The 25,377-nt window shown below is 33.9% G+C and overlaps 1 protein-coding gene across 1 annotated transcript in view; it reads right to left on the bottom strand.

Moving 5' to 3' along the window:
• The window catches only part of SPATA16 (spermatogenesis associated 16), a 254,565-nt gene that overhangs the window by 137,676 nt on the left and 91,512 nt on the right, over positions 1 to 25,377 (bottom strand). The window contains exon 3 of the mRNA XM_011968612.1: positions 22,163 to 22,308. Coding sequence (XP_011824002.1) covers positions 22,163 to 22,308 — 146 coding nt within the window. The remainder of the gene's footprint in view (positions 1 to 22,162; positions 22,309 to 25,377) is intronic.

Here is a 25,377-nt window from a genome sequence, read left to right as displayed (position 1 = left end):
AGCTTGTTTTCAAAGGCAATATTCTTATTGTTTATATTCATGTTCTGTAATACTTCTCAGAAAGTTAAATTTTTTCCAACATATTTTTATTTAAGTCAGTTTTAATTTATATATAGTCATATTCACTTTTTAAAAGTATATGGTTTGGTCTGTTTTGACAAATACATAGCCATCAACACAACAGACATACAGAAATTTACAACCGTGCTAAACAGTTCTCTCATTTTCCTTTTTAATCTGTTTTCTTCCCTTATGCCCAGTTCCTGGCAACCACTGATCTATTTTCCAACTTTATAGTTTTACCTTCTCTAGAATATCACGTAAATGGAGTAATATAGTATATACCCTATATGTAAGGCTTCTTTCATTTAGAATAATGGTTTTGAGATTCATCCATATTATTATATGTATCAATAGTTTGCTTCCTTTTACTGCTTAACTATTAGCATTTTCCACAATTTGTTTATTCATTCACCAACTGATGAACATTCTTTTGTTTCTGTTGCTGTAAACATTCATATATAAATCTTTTGATTTAAACTTCCATTTCTTATGGTAAAATACTGGGGAGTGAGAATATTGGGTCCTAGTCTAAGCATGTGCTCAACGTCGTAAGAAGCTCCTAAACGTCTTTCCAAAGCGGTTGTACTATCCTGCATTCTCACCAACAATGCATGAAAGTTCCAGTTGCTTTGCATCCTCCCCAGAACTGGTATGATCAGCATGTATGCATGTGTGTGTTTAAAGTTTTAGCGACTGTAATAGGTGTAGATGGTATCTCATTGTGGCTTTAGTTTGCATTCCCCTAGTAACTAAAGATGCTGAGGATCTTTTCATGTGGTTATTGGTCATTTGTATATATTCTTTTGTGAAGTCCTTGTTAATCTTTTGCCATTTAAAAAAACTGGGCAGTTTATTTCCTTATTATTGTGTTGTAAGAGTTCTTTATGTATTTTGGATGCAAATTCTTTGTAAGATACATATACTGCAAATAGTTTTCTCTGAGTCTGTGGCTTGTCCTTTAATATTCTCAATAGTTTCTTTTGAAGAGCAGATTTTTGATGATGTCCAATTTATCGACTGTTTTTCTTTTACCATTTATACCTTTAAAATATACTATTTAAGAAAATTTCACTTAATCCAAGGTGACAAAGAATTTCTTTCCTATTTTCTTCAAAAAGTTTGATAGTTTTAACATTTATAAACTATTTGAGTTGAATTCATTTATGGTGTGAAGTAAAGATAAAGACATTTTATTTTTGCTTATAAATCTACAATTTTCCTGGCACCACTAATTGAAAAGACTATTCTTTCTCTATTGAATAACCTTGACACGATTATCAAAAATCAATTAACCATATATGTGCGAGTCAATTTCTGAATGGAGTATTCTGTTCTGTTGATTTATTTGTCTATCCTATGCCATTATTACAGTCTTGACTATTATAGATTTATAATAAACCTTTAAATCAGGTAGTTTAAGTCCTCCCAACTTTGTTCTTTTTTTTCCCCCTAACATTGTTTGGGCTCATTGAAATTCTGTACTTTTCCATTTACATTTAAGAAAGTAGCCTGTTAATTGGTTAAATGTCTGCTGGGTTTTGATAAGTCTATAGAAAACTATAGGATCTATTGACAATAATATTGAGTCATCTACTCAATAAATATAGCACTTTTCTCCATAATTAAGGCTTTATTTAATTTCTCATCAATGTTTTGTAGTTTTCAGCATGAAAATCTTACACAAACTTCATTAGATTTATTCCAAACATTTGACATTTTTTGTTGCCCTTGTAATTGGCAATGATTTTAAAATTTCAATTCTGATTGTTCATTGCTAATTTATAGAAACATAATTGATTTCTTATGTTGACCTTGTATTCTGCTACATCATACAACTAAGCTTAATTATTAGTTCCAAAAGTGTTTCCAAAAATTCTTTGGGATTTTCTACATAGATGACTACATCTTTTGCAAATAAAGATGACTTACTTCTTTCTTTCCAGCCTATAACATTTGTTTATTTTCTTTGCTTGTTGTACTGCTTGTCACCTCCAGTACCATTTTTTTTTTTGTTTTGTTGCTGTTGTTTTGTCTTGTTTTACTTCCCTCAGAATTCTCTAAGCTTCTTGGACTTGAATTTTATTGTTTTCCCTTTAATTTTGGAAAATTCTTGTTTTTTTTATCTCTGTCCCATTCTCTCTCTCTCCTTTTCCTCCTCATTCTGGGACTCTTCCTCATAGCAGGCGAACCCTGCATTGAACATGTGGTTGGTCTCATTTTAGAGAGCGTTTTCTGCTTCTTGTCTAGTGGTAGCAGAACTCCTCTTGGTATCTTCCCCGGGCGCAAGAGTGGTTTCTATCTCTTTTTATCTCTTCCCCACAACATAGGGTTTATGCTTTACCCTTCCTTCAGTGGCTATGGGGGCAGGATAATTTCTGACTTCTTCCCCAGAGGCGTATGTTTTGCTTCTACTTCTCAATCAGAAGCTGTGGATTTTTGCCTGGGTGCTGAGAATGTGAATGTCTGCTATCACTACCCCAGGCACTTCAGACTTTAGCTTTATATGAGACTAGGAATTAGGGAAGGAATTTCTTTCTTTCCTTCTTTCTTCTTTCTTTCTTTTTTCAATTTCTTATTTAGGCAAAGATGCCTGTCTAGTTACCATTATCTTGTCTAACTGTTAGCAAAGTAATGATTGTTTTATCCTCCCGAGAAAACATTCCTCTTATTCTTCTAATAACTTGCTGACATTCTTAAAATAGAAATAGGTGGCAGATCTAGAGAAAGTCAGGAACATGGAATGTTTTAATTTCAGCAAATCATGATAACTTTACAGACAAGATGGTGACATTTATGCTGGATAATGGCGTCATTCCGTAGATTATAACCAATTGAATAACTGATTAATGCAATATAAGTATGGCCTGTGTTATTATGAAATAAGGAATCTAATGAAATGTCTTTAGCCCTTTGTGTGGACCTTATTTTCATTAGTGAACTAAGATTAAGAAATTGAAAAGATGTCGATAAAATTTTCAAATGGCATAAATTTTACTGAAACAGGAACTCATATAACTGATGACAGAAGCAAAATTTAAAATAATATGGACTGTTTAAAAATAAAAAATCTTATGTTATAAAGTATAAACAATCATTTTATAAAGATAATCATGGCTTGAGTTTGATCACATGGAAAAAATCTGAATATTTTAACTAACTGCAAGCTAAATGATATGATAATATAATAGAACTACAAAAATTGCACATAAAATTGTGCTAAATCAATATAACGCATTATTTTCAAATAATAAGTGGTGTTTTCACTGAATTGTGCCTTAGTCATATAGTCCCTTGAATTCATCTATAGTTCTGAGCATCTGTGAAGATCATTGCCATATCGGAGGGTATCTAGAATGAGTGATCTGGAAAACATAGTGTGTGAAGAATATGGAATGAAATAAATATGCTTAGAGAGTAAAATAATATCAGTCGGAGCCACAGTAAATACATTCAAGTACAAAGTCCTTCCATACGGAATATAGAAGAATTATTCAATGTAATATCAGATGAGGCCAGGCAAAAACCAGTTATAATGCTACAAATAGCTCAGTTCAACATAAGAGGGAACTTACTAGCCAGTGATGCAACAGGCTTTCAGGAGAGTTTCCTTTTACTGGAAACATTTAAATGATATTTAGAATGCCATCTGTCAGGACATGTAGAAGAAATTCCTCACTGAGTGGGAGATTAGGCTAAATGACTTTGAAGTATATTCACAAAAATTTCTTATAATGCAGTATCCAGCACCGTGAAGAGCCTGAGATTTTTTTCCCTACTTGCAAACTAACAAGTTAGCTTGAAACAGTTTTATGGAAGCTGGTAGAAGATATGAGCCTCCAGGGTCAGAGACAAAGGACAGTTTATTGTTCACAGCAATAACAGTAATCAGAGGTTTTTTTAATTCATCTTTTTTTTTTTTTTTTTTACCGGTTCTCTGAACTATAGATCCCAGATGGTGATGAAAGGAAGGTCAGGCGACACCTTCACATGCAGTAGGTTGTACCACATGAGAAAAATATGAGTTTAGAGAATGTGAATATTTTGTGATGGGCTCTAAGCTTGCCTATCTTTTGCTCTAAGGGGAAGCACCACATCTGGCAAGGCTGTAACAGGACTTGTCTTTTCTTTCAAGGCTGTTTGCCATACAACCATCTTTGAAAAGATAGTCTGGAGCAAAGACCAGTCAGTGCCTTGGTCACAAGATATGCAAAAATGCTATACACACGGGTAATTGTCTCCCCACAAGGATAGATTTTTATTTTTATTTTTATACAGGGTTTTGCTCTGTTGCTAAGGCTAGAGTGCAATGGTGTGATTATGGTTTACTGCAGCCTCAACTTAGTAGCTGGGACCACAGGTGCATGCCTCCACATTCAGAAAGTATGGATAGCTTTTGTTCAGATGTGTAGGACCTATTTGTTATATTCATGCCATTAATAAATTTGAAAAACCTTCATAACAATGGGAAAATTAAGATATCACAGGTAAGTGACAGGATGCCTAATATTGAAGAGACAGTGGTTACTATCTATCTATCTATCTATCTATCTATCTATCTATCTATCTATCTATCTATCTATCTATCTTCTGTCCTAGGAAGCGATTAAGGTAGTTTATAAAATACTTATGAAATTAAATGAAAGTAAAAATAACTCACAGGAAACAAATAAAAATACACAAATCGGACTGTATCAAAATTAAAAACTTCTATTCGTCAAAGGACAATATAAACAGTGTAATGCAGCAACCCACAGAATGGGAGAAAATATTTGCAAATCATATATCTGACACAGGGTTAATATCCAGAACATATAAGAAACTCCTTTGAGTCAACAACAATTTAAAAGGTAACCCTGTTAAAAATGGACAAAGAACTTTAATAGACATTTTTCCAAAGATGATATACCAAGGGCCAATAAGCATATGAAAAGATGTTTACATCACTAACTGTTAGGGAAATTCAAACCAAAACCACCATGAGATACCATCTCACACCCATTAGAATAGCCACTATAAAAAATCAGAAAGAAAAAGTGTTGGCAAGGATGTGGAGAAATTAGAATGCTTGTGCACTGTTTGTGGGATTGTAAAACAACGCACCCACTGTGGAACAAAGTATGAAAGTTCCTCAAAAAGTTAAAAATAGAATTACTACATGAACCAGCAATTCCACTTCTGTGTATATACCTAAAATAATCGAAATCAGAGTCTCCAAGAAGCATTTGTATCCCCATGTTCAAAGCAGCATTATTCATAATAATCAAAAGGTAGAAGCAGCCCAACGTCCATTCATGGATGAATGGATTAACAAAACATGGTACCTAACATACAATGGAATACTCTTCCGCGTTATAAAGCAAGGAAATTAAGACATATGCTACAACATGAATGCATTTCAGACATTACACTTTGTGAAATAAGTCAGATACAAAAAGAGAAATACTATATGCTTCCATTTTTATGAGGTACCTGGAGTAGTCAAATTTATGGACACAGGAAGTAGAATGGTGATTGCCAGGGGACAGGAGGAAAGGGGAACAGGGATTTGTTATTTAATGGGCATAGACTTTTAGTTTTGCAAGATTAGAAGAGTTCTGGAGATTGCTTGCACAATGTGAAAGTACTTAACACAATTGAACTGTACACTTAACACTGGGTAAGATTGTACATTTTATGTTATGTGTATTTTACCACAGTTAAAATGACAACAAAAATAACTGAATGTGGAAGCAAGATTAAAAGTAGAGATAGTTAAGATGAAGGCTGGATGAGGTTAGTGTACAAATATTACATCTTAAGATCCTAAAAGTTTGATTGAGATGGACTACACATCTAAATTTGCAGGTAGCTAATGAAAAGAGGGTCACATAGCCAGTATTAAACAAGCAGTTGTTCATCTCAAGTATTTCTTGGGCTATAATCAGAAAGATGAGCTTATCCAAAGATGCCCTATAATGTAACAATCTGTATTCTCAGTAACAGATTTACAGAAAAATCAGCAAGTGTTCCATATTGTTGCTTCTTACAGCTTCTTTAAACATGGGCTGTTGGCATAGTACTAAATCTCAATCTAGTAACTTAAATTCTGGGGTAAGTAAAAATGAGAATAGAAAGAAAACTTATGCAACAGTGCTGTCACTATACAGAGATTCAATGAAATCTTAGTAGTTTTGTCTTATTTGGTCAACTGACTTGCTACAAAAGATTGATCGTTAGAATTAAATTAAAACTAAAATGAAGTATAATAGTCCTCTGCTTATTGAAAAGAATTAAAACGCTCATGCAGTTTAAATATCTTCCATAGATAATCAAGATAGAAAAATGGAATAACCCAATTTAATTTACATTGGAGTAAAAGAACTACTTTATAAAGTATTAGAGCATAAAATTAGAAATAAAGGTGTTAGATTTTGAAATAAGAAAATTACCATAGTTTATTGTCAAACAAAGCATATAGCTCTGCCAAAACACTAGCAAAGTATGTTTTTGCAAAAGCATGAAAGTAAAACCTAACTTCAGGGAATAACAAGAAATCATTCTCAAATATTACTTGAAATCTCAGCATGTATGTGGCACAGCAGAAGAAAATGAGGTTTAGAGAAGTCAAACAGAAAACAACTCAAATATTATCTTTCATGTTTTACCCCCAAAATTGCAATTAATTCTACAACTAGTTAAATGTGAAAAATATTAAATTGCAGAATTATCTCAAGTGAACAACAAACACCTATTTCTTAACATGACAAATAATTTATGAAATAATTACTTAAAAGATTTGCTATATTGTCACAACATTGAAAAGTATGTAGTCAGAAAGAAATATTATATTCTCTATCTTCTTTGTAGAGCTAGTAATGAAAACACACTAAAAATCATCAGGATCTATGTTCAAGTATATTTTACTCTGAAATTTGAGTATGACATTACCTTGTTTAGGAAGACAGAATTTATAATATTACAGTGGGGGATTCAAATAATACATTTAATGGATCATCTATACCAAAAAATAAGAACCTTTAGAAGGGAGTCTCCTAGGGCTTCAAGTCTTCCATGTTCTTCATCCAAAGGAGTATTATCAGTTAACATGCATCAAATAACCATCAAAAATAAGTATGATTACTGGATCTTTAGAAGCATGCAGGGAAATGCCTTTTTGAGCAATGGAGAACATTTATTTTTTTCTACATTTCTTTGACTTTCTTACTCAGTTAATTACTCTTTATCCACTGCAGACTTCTCCATAATGAGAAGTAATACTCACTATTATCATTCACCTTTATATATTCAGCACCTAAGTAAATGACTGGCACATAACAGGCATTCAATAAATATTTACAGAATAAATCAATGTTAATAAAGTGGCTGAACAACATTTCCTCAGAAGCTTCCAGAGAACCTAATCATACCTAAGGTTCACGAATGAGATCTACATCTCTTGTGACCTGAATATATCAAGGATCACCCTCCACCAACTTCTGTGCCTGTATCCCAGTTGAACATCAAATATACAGAATCCTCCAGTTTCTACGTTAGGCAGATGTGATCAGGAACAAAAGGCAGTTAACGTAATAACAGCATAGAGATAGGTAAGTAGGGCATTTGAAAACAATTTCCCCCCCCCCTTTTTTTTTTATAATTTGAAAATCTGAAAAAAGTTCCTCATCTTTGTAGACTGTGTCTTTCCATTTTTTCTTTCATCTGTCAAATGCCTGGATAGAGTGAACGTGAAATAAATTCCCGTTTATTTTTTCATCTACATTGTAATCCCGAGTCTGTTTGGTAAAAGCTGTTAGTAAATCACTTGGTCAGTTCTCCCAACAAAATAGTCTTTAAGTAATACAGTATATCAACCTATCTTTTGACATTTTCATTTTTCGTTCTTGACATTTTCTCTTAAAAAATAATACAGTATTGGCCCTATTATCTTTTGGAGTCTGTGAACCAAAATATCAGCTATCAGCTCTCTTGTAGAAAAGCTATCAAAGTTCAGAAACCAAAGATGTAGATGTGAGGCCCTACACATCTGTCTGTCTAATACTGGAGGGGAGGGTGGAGGATTGGTGATGGTGGTTCAAGAGTGGTGTGTTGAGTTTCACATGTTTTTTGCCATTTGCTGTGTTACTTGGGTGAGGTTTATTTTATTTTATTTTGTTTTATTTTATTTTATTTTTTTGGGGGGGCGCGGAGTCTCACTCTGGCACCCAGGCTGAAGTGCAGTGGCATTATCTTGGCTCTCTGCAACCTCCGCCTCCCAAGTTTAGGCAATTCTCCTGCCTCAGCCTCCCAGGTAGCTGGGACTACAAGTATGCACCACCACGCCTGGCTAATTTTTGTATTTTTAGTAGAGATGGATTTCGCTATGTTGGCCAGGCTGATCTTGAACTCCTGACCTCAAGTGATCTGCCTGCCTCAGCCCCCTAGAGAGCTGGGATTACAGGAGTGGGTCACCGCGCCGGGCCGAGATGTATTTTAGAATGATTAGTTTGAAAGGTATAATGAATACACTTCCCTCTGTTCTACCTGTTGGAAATTACTTATGATTCATTCAGCAACAATTTTTGAGTGTAAACCATGTTCCAGTCACTGTTCAGGTTTTAAAGAAAAGAGCCAGAAAGGTAAAAACATACTTAAACTAATATTTTGAGTAGCCTTATTGTATGGAAGTGTCTGTCTGCATTCTATTTTTTTTATGCTGCCTTCACATAGCAAATTATACAAGAATTTAAAAAATGAACTGAAATATAGTATACTGAATTTCATTATGTAATTTTACTCGATAATAAAATCATACCCTTATTTCTTTTACAGTCTGAAAACTAGAGGGATTTTTGATGTTAGAGTTTTAGAATTAGAGGGATGTTTCACAGAAAAATCAAGACCATTTGTATATCAGGTATTAAAATTACCCATATTAACATCATAATTTTTTGATCTGTGGAAGTATTAAATTACATCCAGATAACAATATTTTACCTACTAAGTCCTTTGTAGCCCTTTTACCAAAAGAGAAATATTGATTGTTATTCCTATGCTTTATGACATTGTAGGACTTCTAAATATTGTCTCTGATTTTCCTTTGCTAAATTAACAGAATTAGTGGGAGTTCCACAATGGACATTGTGTTTATGTAGATAATGTCCAGCCCAGCTAAATCACCAGGTTATATACTATAGTTTGCAAGTTTAAAGTCAAAATTTGAATTGGCTATGGACTTTGATATGGGAATTATATCAATGCTGGATTCAATGTTTAGTTATACATCAAATTACCATTTCTTTAATTGATTCCAATTAGGGAAATCTACTAATTACTAATATTATAAATGAATATATTAATGGTTTTTCTTTGTAATACACACTCCTTTCTTTATTGACAAAGATGATTAAATCTCCCATTTTGACATTCTGTCCTCTTTGGCTCACTGTACTGAGTCTCAACCTGTTGTGACTTGCACCAAATAGAGTGTCACAGCACATTACTTTGGAAAGAATACGCTTTCCAGATATTTTTAGCAGTGCTGCCATTTCTGTGAATATAACGACAACAGCATATATTGTGTTGTTTTTGTTGAAAATGTTACGTTGGATACTAACTGACTAGCCCTCAACTAAAAGTATTAACCTAGTTGAGAGAAATAATAAAAATACATACATAACCAGTAAACAACACATCAAAACTTGAAACAGTTAAACTGTGGGATGCTTGCAAGGAAGACGGAAAAAATAAAAGGTTTAGAAAGGGGATTTCCAATGATAGGACAATTTAAAAGGTAAAAAGGGCTAATCTGGAAAAAAATCCAAAGAAAGTGAGTTTCGAGTTGCCTTTGAAATAGTCTCATCAAGGGAAGGAAGGTAGAAAATTCACATTGGGAGAGAGGCTCAGAAATGCCTTGGTGATAGAGGATGGTAAGCCGTATTAACAACCGCCAGGTAAATTAGCTTGGCTAAAGCAATAAATTGACCACTGGGGAAGGTGGGAGTCTATTAAGGGCTGTTCATTAGTGAAAGGATTTTTAATTTTATGAAAGAAACTACTAATGCTTCAGGGATTGCTAAGAAAGCACATGATGGAAACACTTTTAAAGAAGACAACTATTGCAACTATTCTGATGAAAAATCCAATTGCTGGGAGAATGCTAAGGATTCTGTGAAAAAGTAGAGTGGTTCTCAACGTGCGGCCTGCAAATTTTCTATAGGTTCATTGACATTTTCAGGGGCTCATGAAGTCAATTTTCATAATAATATTAAGAAATTATTTTCCCTTTTCACTGTATTGACATTTGCACCAATGTTGCAAAAGCATGGTGGGGAAAACAGCTGGCTTCTTTGCAGGAAGCAAACAGGTGATACCAAACTGTTCTGGTATTCATTGAGTGTATTCTTTACTATTATGGGCACTCAGCCTCTCTCTCTCTCTCTATATATATATTTTAATAAATTTCAATCCTTGAGTACATGTCTCTTTAACATTTGGTAGGATGATGTAAGAAGTGTGCATCAAGCACTTCTTCTGCATACCAAAATATAATAGCTGTCTTGGGGAGAAGCACTTCTGCCCTTGTGCCATTGTTTACATTTGTGAGCTGATTTAGCCACTGTTTTTATGGAACACTATATTTTTCTTGGAAGAATGATGAACAAATTATGATTATCAGACTTGAAATTTGGCAGACATTTTCTAAAAAATGAAATGTGTGCCTGTCACTTAAAGGAACACTTAAAGGAACACAACTGACAGTATATATTGCTAGTGATAAAAGTTTGAGCTTTCAAGCAAAAATTAGTATTTTGGAAAACTTACATCTGTCACTGTGAGCTTGACAGTCACCCAATGCTCTAAGATTTTCTGATGAGGTTGGCGATATTAACAACTGCGATTTAAACATTTGGTTTTGCATAATGAAATGTGTCAACGTTTGGAAATCTGCATATTTTCGAAATGACCAACAGGCGATATTACTAACTCATGAATGGATAAACAATCCAATCAAAGTATAAGATGAACTAATGGCTTTTAATGTTACAGAGTACCACATTGAATTGATATGGTTTCAGAATCCATATTGCAATTAATCATTAAGAAACTACCACTTGTCAAGTCTTGGTGTAGTATCAAAGAAGAATATTCAAAATTATCTGAAAAGACTATTCAAATTGTCTTTCATTGTCTAGCTGCATACCTTGTCTGACATTGAATGTTGTTCATATATGTCAACCATATTATAATAGATTGAATGCAGGATCAGATATGAGCACTCAGCTTCCTTTTATGAAATCACTCTTGCAGAATGTCAGACAATGTTACTGCTTTCATGCATGTTTAAAAATATTGCAGTTTTTTTTTCACAAAATATTTATTTATGTTAACATGTAATGGGATTATCATTTTGAAGTGAACGAGTAAATAAATATATTTTAATTTCTAAGTTGTCATTTCTATATGGCAAATATTTATAGATGAGACTCATAAGCAAAAACCCTTTGGTATCTTTAATAATGTTTAAAAATATAACAACATTAAAATATAAAATTATATAATGTTTAAAAATATGGTAAAATCCTCCAAGTTTGAGGATCACTATATAAGTAAATAGTCAAAATTTGGATGAAGGCTGTAACTACAAGAATGAAGATGAAGAAGCACATGGAACATACTTGTTGGATAATTTGCATTATATTACACCATCCTTTTGCCCTCCTTCCTAAGATGAAAATACCCTCTCTGCCTTTTTTGGGTACGTACATGTGACTTCTCGATGTTATTTTCACATTATTTTCTTTCCACAAAAACCAAGAACTACTTTCCCAGAGCCTGTATGTGTTGAACAGATTCCACAAGGAAAACTTATAGGAACTAGAAGTCTAAAAACAAAGCAAAATGATAAGGTTAAATGTAGAGTAAAGTATATATTTCTTTCATCTGCTAATTTCTCATTGTTAAGCATTCAAAAATCAAACACTGCTTTGAATTCAACTGTCTTCTGTGTCAAGGTCATATTTGCTAGTAAAAGTTTAATAACTGGTAATAACATAAGAATACTTCTATCCAATTACAAAATTATTTTGCCTAGGTGAGCCAGGAAAGGTACATGGTCTGCACTTTCCCCAGTGAGAAAGAATCATAAGGAAGTTGTATGTCATATCTATAACCTGTGAGCAAAGTTATAGACAGTGCCACCAAGGAGACATTTCTTCTCAAACTAAAGGTGTTATAACTTAACATATGGCTGCTCTTCAGACTTCAACAAGAAATGAGAAAAGGTCACAAGCCCAAGAGAGGATGAATATGAGGAATTCTTGCCGTAGCAACAGAAAAGAAAATGAGGAATGGTTTGAGGAAATACAGCAATAACAGTATAACCACAGGATTTGCAAAACGCCTGTTAAGGCTAATGCTATGTTGTCAGTAATGTAGAATATGTATGGAATATCCTAAAAAATATTCGTATCCATAAAATACACATTATTGAAATGTCAAAAGTCAAAGGGATAGCAGAGTGGTGTCTGTTTGTAAGGTCATCCGCTCTTCAAAGGTAAACTACTAGCATGAGAGTGAGTCATGCATATTCAACAAGGGATTTCTATCTGGAAAGGAAGAGAGAAAATTTTAAATATCAGGCATAGGCTGGCAAGAGTTATAAAATGAGTAGGGGTTGGCATCTGAGTCTTTTTTTTTTTTTTTTAAATCTCCAATAAAGACTGGTTTGTCTCTTGCTACTTGTAACCTTGTATGTAATAGCCTATATAGTGACTTCTCCACGCCAAATGTCCCAGAAAAGACTATTAGGGCAAAAAAACATTGAGGGAAGTTGCCTTGAGAACAAGACACAAGCATGAGTTTTACAGTATAGCCTGGGAGAGGCAGATTCAGTGGGAATGAGTTTTAGTTCCTTAAAACTGTGCTGGTTAAATTTGGAAATGTGGGTAGTCTTCCAGTTTTCCTCTAAGCTAATCTTTTAAAATATTTTTGGGTATCTAGTATTCATCAGCTCTCTATGTTTCCCTAGAATTTCTCAGTTTTAGTGTTGGTCCTTACCTATTTCAGTTTTTCACCACTTGTCTGGAAATATTTTGCATGTAGAGGCAACAAATTGGGAGGCTAAAAACAGACATGTCCCCATGGGGACCATCAAAATAGTTTTCTCCTTGTTGATAAGCATTAAATAGACCAGCCACTCACTGTGCTAAATAGAGCAAATGAGCTCAGGAAAAGAAGTTCGTGATTCTACACTCGTAAAATTTCAGGTTGGTCACCTGAGGTGTTTGAAATGTCACAAAGGTGACATTAAGGATGAAATTTGCACAGAAATTTTCCATTTGTAGAACATTTTCACATCTGTAATATCATCTGACCCCTTTCACAAGTGTTGAGGAAGATATTGTCATGATCTTATGTTTAGAAATCCAGAAATTGAGGCTAAGGGCAATTATGTGACTTGAGAAAGTCAAGGCTCGCCAGCAATTTTGCACAGATTCAAACTCAGGCCTTTGATTTCTGAAGTTTGTTTCCCTGTAGTACAAGGAATCTTACAACTTCTCTCTTTATTTGTAATTATAGAGTTAATCCTTGACAATCTAGAACTTTTTTTTTTTTTTTAAACCCCAGGACACACCACTTACATGTTTTAGAACTTTTAAAATCTTAAGTACATGAATGTTTTTAATGCCTCAGTGAGAATTACAGAGAAAGAGTTTGCAGAAAGGCTAAATGACTTGTTCAACTCACTAGAATGGATTTTAGAGCTGATATATTAGAAAGTGAAAAACAAATATAAAAGAATCATCCTAAAATAACATGAATAAACCCACTCACAAGGAGTACCTGTGCAGCCTTCTTGCCAGCTTCAAGTATCAAAATGAACATCTCCCGAAGGCAGTCCTCAGCATGGGAGCTGTGCATTAGCACACCCTAATCTGTTTTCTGAGGACCGCATGGAAGTCAAAAGCAAAGAACAGATCAATAATAACTAGTAGATTCACATTCTAAAGAGTCCCCCAACAACAGATGCATTGTTTCATAACAATACTACTCCATTAAGTGCATATATTGTTTCCTCATTTATAAGCTATTTTCATATTCATGAGTAAATGGGAAAGATAAATGCCAAGTGGGCACTGACCTCAGGGATAAGATGAGGTTAAATTTTAAGAAGAGAAAGAGTGAAAACTAAGATGAGAAAGAAAACATCAAGCAAGATGATTATAAACTAAACTGCTGTCAACTTGAATATAAGGTTAGAAGATAAAATGTCTGGGTGAAGAGCTGTGGTAGGCATGGGAAAGTGTCCTAGAGGCAAGGCAATACAGGAGCGCTGTAGGCAGAGCTATTTTAATTAATAATTGCAAGCTATGTTAAAATAAAAAAATGATCAATAGACGCATTTAAAAGGTGGTGAGTGTATTTAAAATAAACAGAATATGATCCCTTTATCACATCTTGTGCAATTTGGAAGGCTCCTCAGGGAATCTGATCCACCTCCAGAACATGCCTGTGATTAAAAGCTCAAGAGGGGCCTAATCTGTTTTTCTCTGTCTTTGCTATGTCTTTACATTTTCCTCTCTTATTATACATAGTCATTGTTGTCTTCCTCCTCCACCCCCTGACCTCCTTCTTCTCTTCTTCCTCCTCCTTTTCTTCTTTAGTAAAGAAACCTCTAATTAGATGTCTTAGCCATCTGGATCCCGTTTCTTGTGTTCATATTAAGAGAAACAAATGATGACCCTTAGAAACTTAGCCATTTTTATTTGGATAATATATAGTTATATTTAATTATTTTCTGGAATTTATTTGCTTTAATCCTCATTATCATTTTTCTTACTTTTTATACAAGTCAGTCTATGTATTTACCCTGCAAGGCTATTTTACTAATTCATATGATAATCACAAAGAGGAGGGAGGATTTCAGGTATAAGAAAGGGGAAGAAAGTGGACATATGTTAGTAGAGTCTCATGATTTAAAAGTTGTGTTGTGTCAATATTGTAAAATAGACTTGCTAAATGTTATTATTCACAAATCACACATGACGAAAGCAAGGCTTTACAACCCAGTGAGTGAAGTGGTAGCTGAAATCTGCGTTCTGTGATTTCAAAGACAATGTCTAGTATTTCTCAATGCTACTGTAACCTGCAAGGGAAGTCCTCCAGATTTTAAAGGTTCATCATTTTCACGATGAAATGACATGACAACTAGAATTTTTGGAGGAGGAATAGTGACGATAATGTCATAGGTTTGCTGGGATGTAGTTTATTTGCCAGGGAAATGGTAATAAGAAAACCTTCTCAGGAAGTTAGTGGAAGAACTAAGTGAGATAGCTTATGAAGGGCTCAGTTTCCACCTGCCACATGGTGGGTGTTCAATGAATGCTTGTTCTTGTTCCTGCTTGAGAACTACTTCTTGATGTAGTCAACTTTGCACTGCAGAAAGGTGTTGCATAATAGTTGTTCCCTACAGTAGAAACAAAAGAGGTATAATCTTTGCCCTTTCACAAAAATTAGCATCCTTTTTATATTTTTTTAGCGTTTAAAGGATGAGTTGGAATGTTTAATGTGATCTTCAGAGAATGGATCTTTTTATAGGTGGATTTATTTTCATGGGAATACAATAGCAAGAGACATAAAGTACTAATGATCCATACAGCATTTTTATTTCTCCTGACTTCTCAAGGAGGCAAACTGCCTAACTTGCAAAAAGACCAACCAGATTCAGGAATGCTTTTAAAATAGCAATGCCAGGATTTTCTTTTATTTTCTTCACATTTGAAAGCCCAAATAAACATAAACTCATGCACACATGGGCACACACACAGAGACTGTGTTTGTTTCATTTAATTGGAAGAAACAATCAGTAATCTATGAATCACAGAAGGAGATAGTAAGAATGAACATTCTCTTCATTGAGTCTTTCTTTTAAGGGTTGATGAAAATGAGTATGGATAATTTAATGTCTTTCAGAAATGAATGGCAATATCATCAAAACAACCACGCATATGTTTTCCCAAAGCAAGACATTGTGAGGTGTTAAGACATATATGCAGGTAAGATTACATCCTTTTCTTTTGTGTTCCCAATTATTGTCCCCTAGAAGCAGTATCAACACTAATACTTAGTAGTCTATACATTTGTTCATATCAAGAAACTGGCACCAGCAATGGTTTTTAGCACCAGCAATGTTCCCTATTCTTTTACTATATTATGGTTTTGTTTAAGTTCATCCAAGGTCATGAGAATTATTTTATCTAATGTTATTTATGTGTTACTTTTAGTGGCCAAATTTTCAACTCTTAGTTCTGGTAAGGAAGAGAGCATTGTATTTAAAATATCTCATTTCTTGGTATCTGTAAGAAATTTGCAAATTTCCTATTACTTTTACTATGAATCAATTCTTTCTAAAACTCATGAGTATCTGTAATGCTTTAAGTGAATATGATGTTTGACCATAATTATCCCCAAAATTGTGATTGATGATATCCCAAAAGTTGTATTTTCATAGGAGTTTTCTAATTGTCCACTTTATTGAGTATGTTATGTCCAGAAGGGTGTTTTATTTATTTATTTATTTATTTTTGAGACAGAATTCTCCCCCAAGCTAGAGTGCAGTGGCGCCATCTCAGCTCACTACAGTCTCCACCTCCCGGGTTCAAGCCATTCTCCTGTCTCAGCCTCCCAAGCAGCTGGGACTACAGGCATGTGCCACCACACCTGGCTAGTTTTGTATTTTTAGTAGAGATGGGATTTCATCATGTTGGCCAATCTGGTCTCAAACTCCTGACCTCAGGTGATCCTCCCACCTCAGTCTCCCAAAGTGCTGGGATTACAGGCAGAAGGGTATTTAAAAAATAATAGTCTCCTTTATGAAAATATAGAGCTTATTTCCAATACCAATGAGAATTACCTGTATTTGCTTTTGGTGGTGGGATTATAATAAACACAAGCCTGGTAGGTTTTGAGATTCAGGAATGTTTTTAAGCAGTTTACTCATATTTAAAGAAGAGAAAACAGAGGTAAAGGGAAGTTAATTATGAAAGTCAAAGCTAGTAAGTGATAAAACAGGGATTCAAATCTATGCCTTTGTTTGTTTAATTTTCTTATGTTTTGATCCGTGAGTTACTTAGATGGGTATGGTTTAATTTCCAAGTATTTTAAGGGATTTTCTGGGAATCTTACTCTTAAACTGATTTCTAATTTAATTCCATTATGGTTAGAGAACAAGCTCTATAAGATTTTAAAATTTTTGAAATTTTAATTGAGTCTTATTTTCATCTCTAGTAGTACACCTTCTCTTAAAATCTACTTTGATAATAGCATAGGAAAAGTGAGCATTAAAAATAACCTTTTATGTTTATTGTATAGTGCATCCTATTTTCTCTTTCCTCTTTCTCTGAGACTTCAATTACACGTATGTTAGATTTCTTGTTACTATCCCTGAAGACAGGTCACTGAGCCGTTGGTTAATTTTTAAAAAATCTTTTATTGTCTATCTCTTGTCTTTACAGTGGGTAATTTCTATTGGTCTGTCTTCAGCTTCATTAGTCTTTTCTTTAGCATTCTCCAAACTGATGTTAAAGTAATAAATTAGTGCATTTTAAATTTCAAATATTTTATTCATCTATGCTAAATCTCCATTTGGTTCTTCCTATAGCTTCTGTTTCTTTGTTGGGATTCTCATCTCTTCACTCATTATAACTATTTTTACCTTAAGATCCTTGAACGTATTTTCGTAGGTTTGTTGAAATCCTTGTTTGCCAGTTCTGCATCTGGGTCTTGAAGATCTATATCTGGTTCTACATCTTGAAGTCTATTTCTATGGACTACTTATTGTCTTAAGTCTCATTTTCCTACTTCTTTGCATGTGTGGTAATTTTTAACTTTATGCTGGATATTTTGGGTGAGACTTTGTGGGGAATATGGATTATGACATATTTCCTGAAAAATATGTTAGGATGTTGAGGTTTTGTTGTTTTTGTTTTTGTTTTTTCCCCCTGTGAGAGAATGCAGTGGCAGATACTCTTGTTCTTATGAAGCTTAGTTGTATTTTTTGTTAGGACAGGCCTATTTTGTCTTTGAATTTAATCTTAAGCTGTGGTCCTTTTGGTAGGTATGGTCCTTATTATTGCAGTATGATCTTTCTGGGGCTCAACTGAGTACCTGAGGTGCTCAGTGAAGTCTATTTACCCTAGTACTCCAACATCAACATCTCCAAGCACTGCAGGTCATCTAAGTATTTCCATTTAGCACTTAGTTCTGTGGCAGGCAATTTCTGCTACATGGAATCTCTTTCCTCACATGCATGGCAGAGATCTTGGCTAAGAACTTATAGTAAATTCCCATGCAGACTTCTGTCTCTCCACCCTTTCACACAACTGCCTCTTTCTTGGCCATGTTTCCTGTAATTATAGCTTCCTTGGCAGCCTTGCTATTCTAATCTCGGCCTCTTAGGTTTGGTGAGACTGCAGTTTAACTTGATATCCATGTCCCTGATCTAGGGCAGAAAAATAAACCGAGCAAAAAGCTGAGAAGATTATGGGGCTCATCATGTGCATTTTCCTTCTTTCAGGGATCACAGTCCTGCTCTGACCATTGTCTAAGGCCTCAAAACAGTTGCCTCTTATATTTTGTTCAGTTTTACAGTTGTTTACAGCAAGAAGGCAGATTCAGTACCAATAACCGTGTCATGGTTAGAATAAAAAATTCATGGGTTTATAATTATTTTTCACAAAACCTTGTGAAATAGTGCTTGTGAAGTAGTACTATTATAACCTAGTTTTATCAAAAACTAAATTCAGTCTAGTGAGTGGAGGAGTCATAATTTGAACCTAGGCAGTCACATTCTAGACTTTGTGTTCTGACTAAATATACTATGCTGCCTCTGCAACATAACTTACATTGATTTCCTTCACAGCATTTATCATACTCTTCATCTCATATATATGCCAATATTTATTTATTTATTTACACTTTGTTTGCTACTTCTGCTGGTGTATAAGCATCATGTATTTTCTATTTATAACTGTCTCTCTACTGCCTAGCACAGGAATAGGCTCTTGGTGGAAATATTTAATAAGTTTTTCAAAATGAATGAATGAATGTAGATACTACTTTTATAAAATAATTTTTAAAATAGGGATTTTTTCTTACATGTTTGGTACTTTAGACTTCATCTTGTCTGCCACCTTGTGGCAACAAAATTGTATGTATATCAAAATATATTTATATAATAAGAAAAGAATCATAGCAGAATTTTTAATCTTGATAAGAAAGCAGTAATTACAAATTGGTCTCTAGAAATGTTCAAAACATCTTCTGATAAACAGTGGCACTGGTTTAATGAAGTGAGCAGAGAGTTAATGTATTAGGAGAGTCTAAGCATTACTTTTGGTTGAAGTAAAAAATAATACTTATATTTGCCACTTTGGATATGTTATGAATAAAAAGAAGAGCCATTTTGATAATAGTTGTTTTCAGAGTCTTTGTATTGTTGACTATTTTAGTTTAAATGACAATGCTTAGCTGATTAATTTCAAAACATATCTTTGTTGATCTTAAAACCATAAAGTTAGGGTTCTTGTAGTCTTCTCTATAACAAAACAATATGCATTTATTTTTATCAGAAGCAAAACTACATGATAGTTTTTAAGCTAATTTTTGTATTAACGAGTCTCCTAAAAATATGCAGTAGACCTCACATTTCCATAAAATTAAAGAGAAAATGCTTCAGCAAATGCAAATAAATGCAAAAAAGGAATATTTTAATTTTGATTCATGATTAGTATCAACTTTCACAATGTGATAATAATACAAAAGCAGAATTCTGCATTGAGTATATAACTAATGGTTGTAAGCTATTTATAGAGTAAATATCCTAATTAACTTATTTTATAAAACACATTCGTTGATTGTATTTCAGATGGTTTTAAAATCTAAGATCTTTCAAGATGTTTTGATATTAAAATCATATGTACTGACTTATGCAGTTCTGCACTATGACCAGAGCAGCAAAATGATTTATTTCATTTGGTGCATTATTAATTGTATGAATTGACTGTTTAACCTTTATTGATTTGCATTTCCTACTTAATGTTCAACTTAGGAACAGCAGCAAAAATTATTTTACAAAAGTTAATTCTAATATAATAGGAAAGATAATTTTACTATTCACTGTTAAATACATTCAATTCAGTAGTTTTCAAGGTCTTGGAAAAGCACTCTTAGTTTCAAAGCAGAAATTTTCTAATTCTAAATAGTGAACCTACTGAAGCTGATTTTTGCATTCTCAGGAACTGCAGCATCTTGTGGTTCTTATATTTGGATTACAGTGGAATTTTTGATCTTTCGTTCTCATTACTTTTTTTTTTTTTTTTTTTTTTTACTGAATTCTTACTTACCAGAGACTGTTACTTACTTTTAACAACAATGAATTAATTACATTTTGCCATGACCATGCCATTTGGAACCCTTTTATTATTAAATATGATTCAAAAATTCATCAAACTATTCTGATATCCAAGAAATATTTCCTTTAAAATGTAGGCCATATAGGTGGCCTTTTTTATGTATGATTATAACCATGAAGAAGGTGAAGTATGATTACTTTCAGTGCATCTCAATATATTATTGTTTATGCATGCCTTTGGATTTTATGAATATTTTGAAGTCTATAAATAGCTTGCAAATGTTTATTTCTAAGTTTAAAATTTTTACTTATTTATGTTCTTTTCTTTTGCATGATCGAATATTTTTTTAGTCTGTAAATAGTTCACAAATATTTTTCCCACAAATCACCCAGGTAGCCCAGAAGTTGCAATATTTTGACATACTGAAATACACATTACCTTTCCAATATTTCTTATTTCAAATGGAAATAGAACAAAATTCTTTGACCGACCATATATCTTGATGTTTTTTGAAAACTATGGTTGCATAAACTATTTCCAGATAATATAGGGATTAAAATTTTCTTTTAATGTCAAAGGGAATCTGCCTCTAGGTTTTGTAGTTTACTTAAGAGGTAGAATGGCTTTCAAACAGGTTGTCTTGTGAATTTCAAAGTGATTTTGTTGTCTGTAGGTTCTTGAGGTCAAGTTTAAGTTCACTACTAGGGCTGTGAAAAATCTTGGGTAGAAACAACTTTTACATCCTAGTGGATGTGAGTTTGTAAATGACTTTTACCGTGCTAATAAATCTCCCATTTACAAATTAGTCTTAATATAACTGATAATCATATTCCCCAGTTGGTTATTAAGAGAGCAGAAATTATATTTTCATTTTGATATTAGTTTGCCATTTGTATCCAAAAGAAGTACAGGAAGTGAGATGAGAAAATGAACAACACAAAAGTTCTAGGTAAATTGCTCAAAGTCAGACAGGGAGGGATAGAGTCATCACCATTTCAAGGAAAGAGTCTGTTGAAAGGCATAATACAATCTCTTTATCTTTGCTGCAGGTTAAAACTGATTATCACGCATGAGAGAAAGACCCCTAAAACATAAAATATAGGAGAGGTACATTTTTATAGAAGAAAAGACAGGCCTGGGTAACTCTGGGGACTCTAGGAAGTCATATAGTGACACACAGATACATACTTCTAAAGAAGAATAGAAATATAAAAAAGAAAATTTTAAGGACCGAGATAAAAAGTATTTCATACCTTTGGAAAGCTGTCCAAAGGATCCTTTGAATCAGCTAATGTGATCACCAAATAAGCCATAAACTTTCAAGTCTTGGCTCATACTTCACAGTCAGAATTCCCTTCTACCATTCCACAACTGCAGTTTTGACAATCCTTCTTACCTTTGAATACCACCTCCTTTATTTACCTGTTCTCTCCCTCCTTTCTTCCCATAGCAATTTGCTTCTGCAGTTGTCTGCCTCTTAGCTTTGCCCTGCATTATGAATAGTTTCTTGCGTCTCTATTTCTTCCATTAGGTTTTGAGATTTTTGTGGTCTCCATGATTGCCTCACTTGATATAAACCAAGCAGTAAATAAATGTGGTTTGTTTCTTCTTTAAATTGAAATAAAATGGAAGGTGATCAGGCAGGCTCAGATAGTACCCTTCACTAGCACGAACAGCATTTACTTGCACTTATTAGTATATGATTTTACCTGTGTGCATGATTCAGGGCAAGATCTGGTTTCCTCATCCGTAGATAACAGGTAACAAGCTTTGTCTCAATGAAACTCGCCACGCTTGCTATATCTTCCGCAGATGCATCAAATGGTTCTCCCAGAACTGCTCCTTTGCTGCAAAGCTTTAAAAAATAGAATACTTTCAACATCCTAATAATCTTTCATGTAATTTACCTTTTAAATAAAACACGTGTACATTTTATTTATATATGTTTTGTATATATGTTAAAAGTATATATGATACTTTTTCCAAACCACAAGTAAAATATTCATATTTTGATTATAAATTAAATAAATTATTCCTGTTCACTATTAAGTGACTATAATATAAAATAAAGGACACGTTTTACTGTAAAATGCTTCCTGTAAAATATTTTAAAAGTATGATAGGTTTTAAAGGAGTGCCAGTTGCTAAGAATGTCTGTTTTAAAAATAAAGCACACAATAACCAAAGATATTAACAGAAAGCCAGGCATAAATCATATTAAATACCAGTGCTTTTATGAAAACCCAGCTGAGCCATGATCTAGCACACTATCAAGTTTGATTTAATACAACAAGAGGTATCGGAAGTAAACTCCTAGGAGCCATTAACATGATCGGTGATTAATTTGAGTCTGAAACATATTCTCTAGTATGTTATTGAAAGAAAAGAAGTGAAAATTTATTAGAATTTATTGGCAGAGGACACAGTATCTGAAAAACATGGCAAGAATATGAATTATTAATAACAGTTCCAGGAAGTCAACGGTTTCTGGGCATCATAGATAAACTCTAGAGAAAGAAAATAATTAATTTTTTTGGAGATCCCCAAACATTACGAAGTGTCAATAATATGATAAGGGAAGATCAGCACTTTTTTTTCCCCTCGGAGTTTTCTACTGTTCTTTGGAATTAAGACTGATGGAAAAGAAGTCCTATCTATTTTCAGTGACCTTACTCAGGATATCGCCTTCTTTGCTCTTTTCTACCTCCATCTGTGCATATACTGGGGGAAATTTTCTTGCCAGAGATAGTAGTATTTGCAGTTAATACTTATTTATATATTTATATATCCTTTAGCATAAAATTTCTTGTATTTTAAATCCTGTTTGCTTAAATGACATAGTTTAAAATAAATTTTCTTTTATGGGTTAAGTCTTGAGATGGTTTTGCCATTTATATTAATGCTATTGTCATTTTTTTAAATACAGTTTGTAATTTGAATGTGGTTATATTCTGTTCTAAAATGCACTTACTTTCTTAGTAAAGGCTAAAAAAAGACTAAAGGCTAAAAAAAATCTAGAATCTAGATGTTCAATATCCACAGTCTGAATTGGTAGTTACCTAATGCTGTTTTCTTTTGCTTGGATATCTTATTAATCCTGGAGATTCACATTATTTTTAAAACCCTTTGTCAGTTGGATAAATGAAATATGTTACTTTCTTCATTTAGTAAAAAGTACTTACTGAGCATCTACTATATACCAGACAAAATTACTCTCTTTACATTTTAATTTGAATTGATTAGGATTTTTTCATAAATCTTGTCTATTTTTAGCTCTATATAAATTCCCCTTTCTTATTCCTTACCTATTTCTATTGACAAGTAAATCTTTTTATTATTAATTATAATAAATATTTAGATATTTAAGCTATTACCCCTTTTCTAGTAGTAATAATATACACATGATAAAATGTAGGGATTCCACCCACAAATAATTTTTTGGAAAAGTGTCAACTTTCCCTCATGTTTTGTAAAGGCTCTCAGAATACATAAAACACTTCTCTCAATTATTTTGAAAAAAATTAGCAAAGACTATCTGTGGAAGATACACTGGAAATGGCCTCAGTCAATGCTAAGTTTGGATGCTTCATAAAGGTCACCTGATAAAATTGGTAATAAAAGAGAGAAAACATTTAACCCAGATTTAGTAATTATTCTAGAGAATCTGGCCTCAGAAGTGTCAAGTGTGGCTGTAAACAGGTTTTAAAACATAATTTTACAAAGCATGATAGTTTGAAGATGTCAATTTGAGATAGCATCTCCTTTCTTCTGTCAATCTGATCCCACAGGATCCAGAAATACCTAAACAGAGTTTTCCATGAAAGAAAGATTTTTTTACGACATGACTATAAAAACACAAACAAATAAAAAACAAAATTAGTAGAAATTATGTAGTTTTATTTATCAATATCTTATATTAACATTCCAGATCTTCTCAATTAATTTTATCTACCTTTTTTTTTTTTTTTTTTTTTTTTAAAGACAGAGTCTGGCTCTATCTCCCAGGCTGGCGTGCAGTGGTGCAACCTCTGCTCACAGCAACCTGCGCCTCCCAGGTTCAAGCGATTCTCCTGCCTCAGCCTCCAGAGTAGCTGAGATTACAGGCACGTGCCACCAAGCCCGGCTAATTTTTTGTATTTGTAGTAGAGACGGGATTTCACCGAGTGAGCCAGGATGACCTTGGTCTTCTGACCTCGTGATCCGCCCACCTTGGCTTCCCAAAGTTCTGGGATTACAAGGGTGAGCCACCGCGCCCGGTCAATTTTTGTATTTTTAGTACAGACGGGATTTCACCATTTTGGCCAGGCTGGGTCTCGAACTCCTGACCTCAAGTAATCTGCTCGCCTCAGCCTTCCAAAGTGCTGGGATTACAGGCATGAGCCACTGCACTTGGCTCAATTAATTTTATCTTTAAATGAAATCAGCCTTTATTTCCTCAAATCTTAAATACTCAAATCTCCTCTTCACATAAAATCTTAAAAAAGAAACAAGATGTCTTGTGGTCTTTGCCCCTTCCTATCCTTGTTTCTCTCTGATGTGATGGTGCGGAAGAGCCTCCCTTTAGGCACACTTCTTTTTTTTTTTTTTCTTGAGACAGAGTCTCACTCTGTCTTGCTCAGGCTGGAGTGCAGTGGCGCCATCTTGGCTCACTTCAGCCTCCACCTCCCGGGTTCAAGCGATTCTCCTGCCTCAGCCTCCAGAGTAGCTGAGATTACAGGCACGTGCCACCAAGCCCGGCTAATTTTTTGTATTTGTAGTAGAGACGGGATTTCACCGAGTGAGCCAGGATGACCTTGGTCTTCTGACCTCGTGATCCGCCCACCTTGGCTTCCCAAAGTTCTGGGATTACAAGGGTGAGCCACCGCGCCCGGTCAATTTTTGTATTTTTAGTACAGACGGGATTTCACCATTTTGGCCAGGCTGG

The sequence above is a fragment of the Mandrillus leucophaeus genome, unplaced genomic scaffold, assembly GCF_000951045.1.
Source record: "Mandrillus leucophaeus isolate KB7577 unplaced genomic scaffold, Mleu.le_1.0 Scaffold850, whole genome shotgun sequence".
NCBI classification, from domain to species: Eukaryota; Metazoa; Chordata; class Mammalia; order Primates; family Cercopithecidae; genus Mandrillus; species Mandrillus leucophaeus.
The sequence above is the reverse complement of the archived record's forward strand: the minus strand, read 5'-3'. Positions and strand labels throughout refer to the sequence as shown.